Here is a 13,300-nt window from a genome sequence, read left to right as displayed (position 1 = left end):
TATACCCTACTGTAGGTCTAATAGAGATTATTTGAGAGTTATTAAAATGCATGCAAAAACATGTGAACCTATGACTAATTGAGAACAACATGAAAATGAATTACATGTTTAAATTTAATAAATTATCTGAAACCATGATGGAAGAATTATTTTACTCAATGCTGAAACAAAGGATGCTATAATATTAATAATTAAAAGATTAATTATAAGAAAATTCATTCATTTAAAAACCAGTCCTTTAAAACGTTGTTGAAACTGTATTTTACCTTCTCAAAATATAAATTATCAATAAAATGGTATTATAACAGTAAACATACAGTACCAAACATTAAAACAGTATATTAAATATAAAATGAAGATGATGAAAACATACAATGAAAATGGATGAGGATGATAGTTATCAACATTATGAATACAATTATTATGGTGATGAATATAAAAACAGATAAAAGATACAGAATTACAATTTCTTATAATATGAACACGTCCATCAACAAAAATTAGTATGGTCACAAAATTCCTACAGAAATCACATAAACGTGCAGTTGTAGCCTAATTAAGAGTATATAACAAAATCTGGGATATATACAACACAGCAAAATATTAAGTATATTTTCATAGGGAGTATCTCAGGGATCTATAACATAATACTATGGGATATTATCTTTCAACTTACTAGATTTTTCCATTCACTTTGAGACTAGATGAATATTTAGAAACAGAAGAAAAAAAATGGTAGATTGAAAAATAAATAAAAATGTAGAATTATATTTTAAAATACAAAACCAACAGTGGTGTTGGTAGTCTAGGCATGAAATAGACTGTATTTATTTATTTATGTTTCCCAACCAACAGTAAACCTAAAATTCACCAATTACAGGAGGGAAAATTCTCTAATTATAAAAACAAACAATAAAATATTTCATTTTCATATTATATTATTCGACCATGGATTCTCAGCATTACCATTAAACCTAAACATTATAGAGAAGATAACAAAAAAATATAATGTAATCATTTTCTACAGTCTTTTTATTCATCAAACTATTAATGGCGATTTTATACAGTAGTTGAATGTGAATAGCAAATGAGTCATTTATAATATATATTTTAAAAAAAATAATAATAAGGCTTTTAGTATTTTTCATTATTGCAAGAATGATGAGAATGAATCATCCTTCTATATAATATATGATAATATCAAATTATCATACTGATGTTATGAAGATTGATGATTCCTTTTTGACTATGATCAATTTGATGTGAAAAAAATTAGCAACAATAAGTGTTTTAAAATGAGAAAAAAAATGGTTTTGGAAATTGAAAAACAATTGGAATTGAATGTAAAGAATATTCTAAATACTTTAAATATGCAGGTAGTGACTTGAATAAGCCAACCTTTGCCAAACAAGACCATTAATTTTGTTTTATTCAATTAAAACTATTTTAGAACTCTGTTTTTCTACTAAATATAGCACCCATTAAAAGCAATAAATTGGATTTTTTTTATGATGCTGTTGCTTATAGTTTTATGAATTAAAAAAATATGTTTACACCTGTTTTATTTATCATTTATTTATGTGTGATGATTAAATTCTCATGTCAATATTAAAAATCAATGAAAAATGCCTACAGGTATAACATAATAAACATTGATTGATAATAATATTGCATAATGATTCATTATACAGTGGAAACCTCCTTTGGGACACCCCATGTTTGAAGGTGTTCCGTTAGTAGGGGCTCTACTGTGAATTGGTTTGATTATATGATGATTTGGGAATAACATAAATGATGAAAATAATGATATTGCTTAAAATAATATTTATAATTTATTTATATTAATTATTAATAAATAGAATATGCATAAACAATGTTTTTTAGAATCTGGCATTATTTGTAAAAGAATTAAAAATTTAAGAGAACATTTTATCCACAGCTCAAAACTTCACATTAATTTGCTGCCTACATCACATATTGCTCATTAGCATAATCTGAAAGGTTATCTGTGACAGATTAGATTATAAAAAACGCAAATGATGCAGTCCGCACCGGTGGCGTCAATGATTTGATTACACCGTTAACCATTGTTTACAATGAACCAATCAAGCTACATCTAAACAACTTAGATGTCAGTTTGTGATGTCATCATCCATTTAGGTAACATCATCAAATTGTTATTACCTCGTCTACGGAAAGCAATTAGAAGAGCTGCAATCAATGTTGCCTAATTGTAAATTAATCAATATCTCAGCGGCGTAAGTGTTGAATAACATATCAAGCAGCAGGATATACTACCGGACAGTAGGAAACAAGATGGACTGTCCAGGATAATATACAAGAGTTGTATTCAGAAAATGAAATCAAACCCTGTATATTACAAACAATTATAAAAGTAGTAATCATTTGTTGTTACTATACGAATATTTGTTAATGTTAAAAATCTTATCGTTATACTATCACACGTTTGTATTCCTTTTTCTCATGTTAATGTTTGAAAAATGTAGAATTTCTTGCCTTTATAAGTTTACATAATTTCATTTGTATAAACTGTTCCACTTTATTATTTGAAAATTTCATATTGTTGGTAGAATAAACGCAAATGTCTATTGCACTTTCCACTGTAGTTTTCTGACCGAAATATTATTCATTTTTTTTTTCAAATACAACAATGTCTAAAATAAAAAGTGGATAATTTTGTCACTAACATTTAATTTAGATCATTTCAATATTTGATTTATCTTTCTTTCTAAAACATAACTTTATAAACTATTGATTGACAGTTATTCAAAAAAACAATTCTTAGTGTGTGGTAAAAAAAAATTGTTTAAATATTATAGACACATCAATCACTTTGACTGAATCAATGAAATTTACTCTAATGTCAAACGTAGTACTATTTATATATTTTTGCTAAAAATTAACATTTTGATAGTCTAATTTGTTTAGTTATCACAGTCAATTATTGTCGTTTTTTATCATTTACATATTTACAAAAATAAACAAATAATGTAATATTTATTGTTATCAAAATGCTTACTTTTTTTCTTGAAACTTGTAAAAAATGTAAACATTTATTTTAAAATGCAGTTAAAAAGCACTGATTTATTCAAAATGTGAATAATATAATTATAAATTTAAAGGTAAAATGCAAGTTTTTTGTACACTTACGACTTCTGCCAATGCTGATATAACTTTTCCAAGAGTTGTTAGTGACTTGTTGATATTTGCCCCTTCCTAAAAAAAAACACATATAAAATCATATTATTATTTAAGATATTTTAAGTAATTATATAATATATTTTTTGATCTTATAGTACTATGGGCCCTTGGCAGTCACATAAAAATATCCCATAAAAAAACTGCATTTTTTATGGCATGTGATCTTTAGTGTGCAAGAACCAATGACCTAATGTCCCCTCTGAAAGATGAGGCAATAAGAGTGCAGCATCTTGCTGATGGCTACAGACGCAATGGCGCTGCCAATTCTTGCAAATGAGTCCAAATTAGTTAGGTTCTAGAGAACCTTCCTTATAACATAAAAACTCAATAATCAATGCACATGTAGAAATATAGTACACTTGCTGCGTAGAGAAATAATCTAGCCATTGCTGCAAAACTATTAATAAATATTTTATCCATGTTCCAATTTGCCCCTGGTGGCACAGAGAATTCAATACTAATAGCCTGAAGAACCAAGAGGCAATTCTCACCAATAAATGTATGCAATCTTAATGATTTTCAAAATTTTTTGCTATAAACCTGTTTGATGTCAAAGGCTACCCTATAGTATGGAGTTTGTAATTCCTAAGTCTATATTTATGTGCAGCTTATGTTTGTTCACTGATAGTGGGATGTGTGAACAATGCATCAAGATTGATAATAATCTTATTAAATTCATAGACATATTAAATATAAATAAAATGTAATTGTAATAAAGTATGATTAACAGCAATGAGGGGAGAGAAAGATAATTTCGACCAACAAATAATAGGAGGTTATTGGAAAAGACTTGTGCAGGGGACTTGAAGATGTTTTTATCCTGTACAGTATTATAATTAGTCTCATTGTAGCCTCAACATTTTCAGCTTAAAACATGATGGCACCGGAGTGGTAATTTTTCACAACCTCTTTTTCAATTACCCACAGATGCTTAGATTCCTGCTTCTTAAACATAAGATCATTGCTCAGTTTGCTGGTGAGTTTAATTCAAAAACATGACTGACCTTTAACCTTGTACCCTTTGCTCCTGTTGCGTCTGCTCTTTCACTGCCTGCCAAATCAACAAGACTGATCTTGCTGACTTTTTCTGTGGTGAGGTCCGTCTGTCTGTCATACCTCTTTTGCGTAAAAATGATTGTGAATACTGCGTGCGACCGACTACTTGTCTCGTTCATGTTTGTTGAAGCGACAGTTCTATGAACAAAGACAGGAGTAATCTTTTATGTTTGATTTTAACAGAATTACAAAGTCCTAATATTTATGTTTAATGTTTGGGTGGTGTTGAAGGTGGTGTGCCATTATTTTCAATGTCATATCATATAAGATGTTAAAAAAGTCTACACTAAAAAAAATGTGATGTGTCCAAATATGGTAGTGGTATGATGTCATCATTTCCATATATTGGGCTCATCACATTTGATAAAGTTTGATAGTGTAGACAAAACATCAGAAATGCTTTTTGTACCCAATACAAGAATAACTTGCCATATGAGCGAGAATGAATGAGAGAGAAACATCTCCATTAACTGCATACTACATAGTTAAAATCATCTTGTCTTTGCTGTAATCTTATTCATACTTAAATTAAGTCTACAAATCTTTTTATTCGTTTGTTTTGTCATATACAGCACTATAATTTTGTTCTGTTGTTTTCAGTGTATCAAGAAAAAAAAGCTATAATATGAAGTTGTTTCCCAATAGCAGATTAATTTTTTTTTTTATACAACAAATAAAAATAATTATTGTCTTATACCTGGCTTTGTTTCCTTCATTCATCAGATCTGATATATCGTTGTACGACATAACGGCCAACTTTGATAAATCCTCCACATAAGGCCCGAGCAGCGGATGCTCACGTACACGCAAGTTCTTGTTATTCTTAGGGTTCAAGAGGTCACGCACACGTTCGCAGTAGATTTCCATGTAACTGACCTCCACAGAATAGGTAGTAGTTGAATTGTTGTTGGTATTGTCACTTATTCGGTTAAATAAGTCTTCGCACAACTGAAAGGAAATAATTTTTTTGTTATGTGAAAGTTGACTGTTCATGTCAGAAAGCGAACAATGTACCAAATCATCGTTTCAATCAACTTTCAATGCTCCTAATTAGTTTGTGATACATAATATTATCTCATTTTTAAAGAAGAATCTTAAAAAAATAGATGAAACATTCATGACAATATAAATGAGACAAATGGAAATACCAAATATTTAGCTTGTAGATATTAATATTATATAATATTATATAATATATTATATAATGCAACATTTATATAGCGCTATTTCATGAAGATCAGAGCATTGTGGACTTAGATGTTACACCTTTTCAACAACTTTCTTCTCCCCTAAGGGTCACATTGTGTCATCGGCAGCCAACTACGGCGCCATTATGTACCCCCTACTCGTCTCGAAAGATGTACTATGTTCTTTAAAGTACACACGAGCAATATGCACACACTGGACCTACGGTTTATAGTCCTTATCCGAGAAGACTTGTTCTACCACCAGGACCATGAAGCAAGAGAGCCTCGAACCCTTGCTGATGTTATGGCTATGGATTACGGTTCCACGGTCTTATCCGCTCGGCCACTCACTCGAGTCAATAATAATATTTTTGGTCACGAAAATATTTTAAAAATTCGACTTACCATTGGGATTATACCCTCTTGTGTAGGTTCTTGCTTTCCCATCATGGTATAAGACTTGCCCGAACCAGTCTGTCCATATGCAAATATGCATACATTATATCTATTAAAAAAAAAATAATAAATATGCATACACAATAAATTTAAAATGTAATGAAATAAATATGTATAAATGCATGTACTGATATATTTCACCAGTGTACTGTACATTCCAATCACAGTATGTGTAAAATGCTCTATCTATATTATGTAACACTCACTGGTATAGCACACTCGGTATATTTGCATAAATAACAGGTGTTTCTGGCATATTAAATTACAGTTATTTTTATAATAAATTATGCATACAATAAATTTAAAATGTAATGGAATAAATATGTATAAATGCATGTACTGATATATTTCACCAGTGTACTGTACATTCAAATCACAGTATAAAATTACAGTTATTATTTTTATATTTGCATAAATACCAGGTGATGCTGGCATATAACAGGTATTGTTTGTTGAAACAGTTGAGCTAATGTGATCTTACAAACCAAACTTGACAGAATTAATGATAATCATGGTACAATTATTAACTGCAATTTTCTAGCTCCGCAGCCAACGAAGCTACAGTAAATACATACCACGACATAAGACAAAGTGAAAAGAAATTCAAGACAATATGTAACTAGATCCAACAACAATTAGGCTTTTAAAATCTTAAAAGTATTGGCCAATAAAGCCACAAGATTTATAGGAATTGTTTATATTCAAAATTCTGCATGCATGTGGCAAAATTGATCTGTATATCTTAAATTAACTTTTAAATTGAATGGGAATTTATCTTTAAAAATATGTCACTAAATTTGATTTATGAATGCAGTTTGAAAGGAAAAGAAAATATGAAATTATATATTATCAGATGATTTGTTTCTAAATCTGCAAAATATGATAAACCATAAATGAACACCCAAACAATAAAACAAGCCATTGTATACAATACACTAGGTAAGTTTCATATGACAAAAAACAATACACTTAATTGTCATATCTATAAGCACTCTTATTATATGCTGTTTTCCAGTATATTCCCTGTAGAGAAACATGCCCAGACTTCAATGACATATCCTTTAATTAGGCATTCAATATTGTCATATGGCCAGATCTGGTCCCTTCTGTCTACTGACAATCCTAGATATTCCATAAAAATAAATACAATATGAATGCTATAATAAATAAATGTAATTAAAAGATTAAGTATAGTACATTACCCTTCAAATGCGTGTTCCAACATTTCTTTTCCAATGTCATCGTATACTTTGCGTTGGGATGCATAATTAGGATCTGAGGGCTAAAAAAAGTAAAGGATTTCCATTATTTTGTATATCTTATTCAATTCAATTTATTATATCATTTGCATAAACGACATAGGAAATTGTGTTGCTCTGACACTACATCAATACAATAGCCACGACACATCATTCGGTGCTCTAATGGCAGATATGTCAAGTATTACTGAATCCATTTGGCGCAAAACCAGTGCATTGGAAGAGTTGATTCTTGTACAGTAAATTTAAATTATTTTCTCAAGTATCCTTTTTTTAAGAATGGATTGATAAATATTTACAATTAAATATCAAATAGTCTATTATTTATTCATTTCAACAATATTTTACGAGGGTGGTCCATCCAGCCGAAGCTGATCATTAGGGACCCTCACAGAAATACATCATGACAAGACATAAACATGTAACAATAAAAATTAAATTAAAATAAATATTATTTATACAAGATAAAATAAAGCACAAACAATTTAGAATAAAAAATTATCCACCTTATAACCCCACCAATAAGTTTGATTTTATGAAATAATCTTTGTGAATATTTCGGTCCTTGTGTATGATTCCACCATACAAATCTCATTTTATAGATTTTAAATAGCTTCTTTTTCTATACAGTACTATCAGATGAATTTTTTATTCAAAAATAAATATATATTGATAAAAATTATAGATTCAAGCAGAGATATTTCTTTTCAATATTGTAAGTTAAACATACTACAGTAGAAAGCGAAAAACTGCTTTCAGGCAGCTGATAATGTGGGAGGATTTGAATAAATTATTAAGGTAATGGACATACAGGAACTATGTCACAGCATATGTAAACGGTATTCGCTATAAAATATTGTCGAGAAAATATGATAGATGGATTGGCTGTTTTAGTCACATAGTAAAATAAATAATTTAATGTTTTAATTAACATTTTGTGTAACTAATACATCTAAAAATGATACTAATTATAACACCATAATGAGTTGTTTTGCAAATGAAAATTGAATACGATTCTGTGTTTATTTTTCATCTACATAATACATTTGTATTTATAGTTTTTAATTGTATTTTGAAATGCTTTCGTTGATTTGAACAAATGTAAATGAAATGAATAAATGTAACTCAGTTTTGTACAGCTATGCCTGTCTTAATTAATAAACCCAATCAAACCTAATTGTTAATCTTTAATTCTAAAATATTCCTCATTTTCTATGTATGAATATTTAAAATTGAAGTAGATCCCTGGGCTTCGAAAACCTTTAAACTGACAACCAAATGAGTACATACTAATAAATGTAAATGTGTGCGAAGTGTTGTATTGATCTAAACCTTCTTGCTGAATAATTTAAGCATAAGTATTAACAATAGCTTATGCTTAAATACTAATTACGAAATAATTATTTTATCTTCTAAAAAATAATAGAAGAAGAGTATAGAAGACTGAAATGAATTTATTGATAAGAATATAATTTCTATTATTTTAAACACTTACATGTTAAATATTACATAATTTGTACATAGCTTGGTTTTTATACAACATTTTTAAGTATCACATTAAGGAATTAATCTAATCAAAGGGGGAGGGGGGAGAGAAAGTATTGTAGTGTTTTTAATACATATTTTTCTAATTTATATATTATATAATAATTTGAAAAAAAAATGAAAGTAGATTAAATAAACAATATTTTTTTTTTCATAATGCTTATTTTTTTGTGAAAACATGCATTAGCTAAGTGATAATAATTGTTTCTTATAAATCAATGAATTATTATATATTTAATGACTTTGAATTAAAAAGGTATTTTTTTATTTAAAAAAAACATACATTTTATGCAGTTTAGTACCAGTAGCAGTTGAGAAAATAGCAGCGCTTGTTCCGCCTGACTGCTTATCGGAGAAAAATAGTGACATTATTAAATGGTTATGTTTATAATAAACAATAGACATCTTAAATCCCTTTAATCCTTGTGGATATGGTAATTCCAGCATTTTTATCATGTGATATATAAATCCTAATATTAAACAGTACTATGTCTGTGATGGGTCTAGTATGATTGCAAAATAATCTTTAGAAATATAAACTGAATATGCAATTGCCTTTCATTTTAAATGGTACTGTAAATTTTATGTTAAAAAATTATTATTATAGAAAAGCAAACGCAAATATATACTTAAAAAATAGAAATTATACTGCAAATTAATAAAGATCAAATTAAATATACGTCATAAAGAATCGGAATATATTGTGGGGAATAGTATTATAAAATTACATAGGGAGATTTGATGATAAGACATTTTGTTTAAAATCGAGTGAAATCCCGATAGCTGAGTTTTATTGAGTAAGCTGGCAGGAATAACTGTAGGCTATCTTCCTGTGTCCCGTTAGGACCGAGATGTCTGCCCATGTTGCAAGCCGTAATGTCTTCTTTCTTGGGCCCACTCTGTCACGGCAGTTAGTTTCAAAAGATGTTTAAATTAAATAATGTATTAATAATTATTAGGATGGTATTTATTTGAATAAGCGCCTCTCCAATAAAACATCACTTTGAATAATAATCCCCCCCACCCCAACCCAACTAATCTAATAAACGTTCATCCACATTTATAATAACACAATTATACTATTTGTAGTAGAATTTATCGCACTGTTATCTACAATTTACCAAGCATTTGTTATTCTTTTTTACCACTTTTCATATCTATTAGAGGATTTCATTTGATTATAAATGTTACCATATTATTAAAACTAAAAAATTTAACATATATCCCTCGAATCCTCCCGCCTCCCCAAAGGGCCCTACCAAACAATAAAAACTATACTTTAAAATGTTATTAATCATCTAAAACACTGTGAAACAAAGTAGTTTAGTTTTACGAATGTCAAGCATTTTCAATAATGGTAACCGACAGAAAACGTACAAGGAGAACATTATCATTCTGAGAACCATCGTCTACACTTCCTAGAGGGGGAGCGAGCGAAGCGAGCTCACCCTCTAGTGTGATAACAATTGTTCTAAAGAGTAGGAAATATTGCAGGCCAATATGTTGACCCATTAAAGGCCTCAATTCCAATTTCAATTCAAGATTCAAGAAATGTTAAACACTGAAGAAGATAAGTGTTGTTTGACGTCTTGACTATGTTTTTTTTTTCATTTATTTATTTTCCACACATTGAACAAAAAACAACAGATATTTATACTTTAGAAAAATATGAAGTAAAAATTACTTTAAGAATTGGGCCTGAGACTATTAAAAATGTGTTGAACTTAACATAATGTTCTAACTTTTTTTTGCATTGCAAAATTTAGGGTGGAAAGGGGCAGCTGCCAACCGCTAATGCCCCTCTCCCTACCCCTGGATCTGCCTATGAGGTACGAGAAATGCTCATATACAGTATATACCATGTTTTTTTAGTGGTCACTCTGCTAATATAATTGGTTCTGTACAGGCTCATACAGTATAAGTAATATAAATGTAAATTTAAAGTGTTTTATTGATTCTACCGCTTGGTGTTTAATTCCGGCTTTACATTAAGTACAATTCCCAACACAACTTAGACTATGTCAATACAAATTATCGATAATGTAATTTGTACAATTAGAATAGTTTGGTCATATAGAACAAAAATTATAATATTTCTAACTCGATTATTTGTAAGATCATTAATTATATATTTATAGTAGTACAGTATTACCTTGTTCAAATGACAATAAATAATATCATATCGTATATAATTATATGTAGAATATAATATTTTTGTATTTAGTTAAATTAGCATTTTTGGCTTTTATAAAGAATAGTAATATACATTACTAAATTGAAAGTATGAATTATCCTTTTCCCTCTAAGAATATTATTTTATTCATAACAGAGACATTTGTGAATCCCACATTATACTTGATAATATGCGTAGCTTACATTACTTTCAATTTTGATGTTGACCTATAAATTAATATTGTGTGCATTTTTCTTTTTTTCTCTAGAATATCATATTTTAACATTTATAGGCAGCTACAGAATTATGGTTAGTTATTTCAGCAAGCCACTGCCATTATAGTTTGGCTTATATTAGGCTTACTGTACAATATTAAAATTTATGAAAGTTGTTTTTCTTTTTTTTTCTTCTAGGAATATTATTTAAAATTAGCTACAGCATATTATAGTGTTATTGGACAGATAAAACTGAACTCAACACACATCAACAGAAATGGAAGGCCATGAACAAGAGATCAAAAATAACATGCCAGGAAGATCCTTTTAATTATAGTTTGCCATTAGGTCAATGGAAATTAGCTTGACCACTTTAATAGCCATGCATATTGTTCATCTATTATACTGACCACCATGCTAGCAAGTGGTCAATTTCTAATCTAGTAATTTGTCTTGAATTTTCCGAACATGATACTTAATTTCTCAACATGCATAATCATTTCAAAATCTGATATGGACAAAAATTAATCTTGACAGAAATTGTAAAATAACGTTCATGCACCATATTGTAATGGATGTATGATTTTTTTATTAATTAAAATATTAGGTGAAAACAGATTAAAATAACAAATTGTTTTGTTTACATTTCCGATGATAAATAAAGGTGTACGTTATTATTGCTCACTTTTTGGTTTTCTTTATATTTTTATTCTTACTTTAAACATAAACCTTAAACTTTATAAAACAATCACTTTTGTGATTTTCACTTACAACAGAAGTCTTGAAATTAAATGGTTTGAAAAATACAAACATAAATGTGATTTTACAATGGATAATTAATATTAATGAGAAATGTAAAGTCTACAATATAATCCAATTGCAAATTTTCTCTAATTAGGGTTTTTAGTATTTAAATCATTAATAACTAATTTTTAACGTTTTTTTTTTAAGGTTAATTTTTAATTTTAAGTGATTTAATAGAAGTTGTACACTAATAAATTGGCAAGTAAGATTAGATGATTGATATGATTGAATAGGATAAATCAATGAACGTTGGTTTTATAGCATGTTGAAATATGTGAATGCAACATAAATATTATAAATAATGGCATGGTCAATTATTGCAAACCAAATATAATGCCTGAATAAAAAAAATGTTTAGTTTCATGTTTATACAATTACGATACGAAAATTGCTAAAATAATAGAAAATACTTTATTGCAATCAATTCAGTACATATTCAAGATTTCTTTATTTCATGATTGGGCTTTACTTACGAATTACTTATGTATTGAGAATGATCATTAAAGTCCATGTCATCTCTAAAACTCCTCAGAATATGCGTGAAGACAGTTAATATCATGTAATTTAAATGCAAAAATGTTTTCATTTATTTATACTACATGACCATTAAAAAAACATATTTGGTAAAATTTGATGAAAATTTTGTTTTAATTGGCCTAAACTTAAAACAGAGCAGTGAAACTTCTCATGTGCACCAGGTACTGATTTTAAAATCTAGACTTTCAAGTTTCTGATTATGCTAGATTTCTGTCTCTGCTGTTAGTACGTACGTGTCTTGTTGCATCTGATTATGAGCTAGACATACAACATTTACAAAGCAGACTTCATTCATTTTCCCAGGTATACAGTATGATCAACAACATTTAATTTATATTAAATCTACATTAAATATTAACCACCATTTGAGCAGTTGTTTTTTAGTTCCATTCCGAAATTGTTTATATCAACCAAGCTATTTTCATTGTTTTCTACTGTTACTCTTTCCACCCTCTATTCACCAGCCTGTGCCTCCTTTGTTTTTATTTCTTTTATTCCAGTCCCCTCAGGCAGCCCTTGTTTTCTTTATATTCTCAACTTATTTATTTATTCTGGCCAGTATAAAAAGTATCAAAACAGAAAAACAGTCACAAAGCTAGAAAAATGCATACTTGATGTGTACAATTGAAAGGGTAAATATTGTACATTCAAATAATACATTTATGATTGTCTATTTATTTATAAGTGGTTGCACCTCGCTGTTGGATGTTGAACTAAAATAAACTTTGGCTTATAAAATTATCATTTGAACATGATGGTAGGCTAAAAGTGCTATATAAACAGGCCTTCTTAATCACAGTACTTAAATATAATTTAAGTAGGATTCAGATAGCATGGAACACAATC

The 13,300-nt window shown here is 28.7% G+C and overlaps 1 protein-coding gene across 2 annotated transcripts in view; it reads right to left on the bottom strand.

Moving 5' to 3' along the window:
* The window catches only part of LOC144858851 (kinesin-like protein KIF1A), a 65,300-nt gene that overhangs the window by 34,891 nt on the left and 17,109 nt on the right, over positions 1-13,300 (bottom strand). For both annotated transcript variants that reach the window (XM_078714982.1, XM_078714983.1), the window contains exons 4-9: positions 7,124-7,203; positions 5,871-5,970; positions 4,976-5,226; positions 4,227-4,416; positions 3,172-3,237; positions 677-700 (exon numbers count right to left, since the gene is read on the bottom strand). In XM_078714982.1, coding sequence (XP_078571108.1) covers positions 677-700; positions 3,172-3,237; positions 4,227-4,416; positions 4,976-5,226; positions 5,871-5,970; positions 7,124-7,203 — 711 coding nt within the window. The remainder of the gene's footprint in view (positions 1-676; positions 701-3,171; positions 3,238-4,226; positions 4,417-4,975; positions 5,227-5,870; positions 5,971-7,123; positions 7,204-13,300) is intronic.

This window comes from Antedon bifida, chromosome 2, assembly GCF_963402885.1.
Source record: "Antedon bifida chromosome 2, ecAntBifi1.1, whole genome shotgun sequence".
In the NCBI taxonomy this organism is placed as follows: domain Eukaryota; kingdom Metazoa; phylum Echinodermata; class Crinoidea; order Comatulida; family Antedonidae; genus Antedon; species Antedon bifida.
This window is presented reverse-complemented; position numbering and strand designations above follow the sequence as displayed.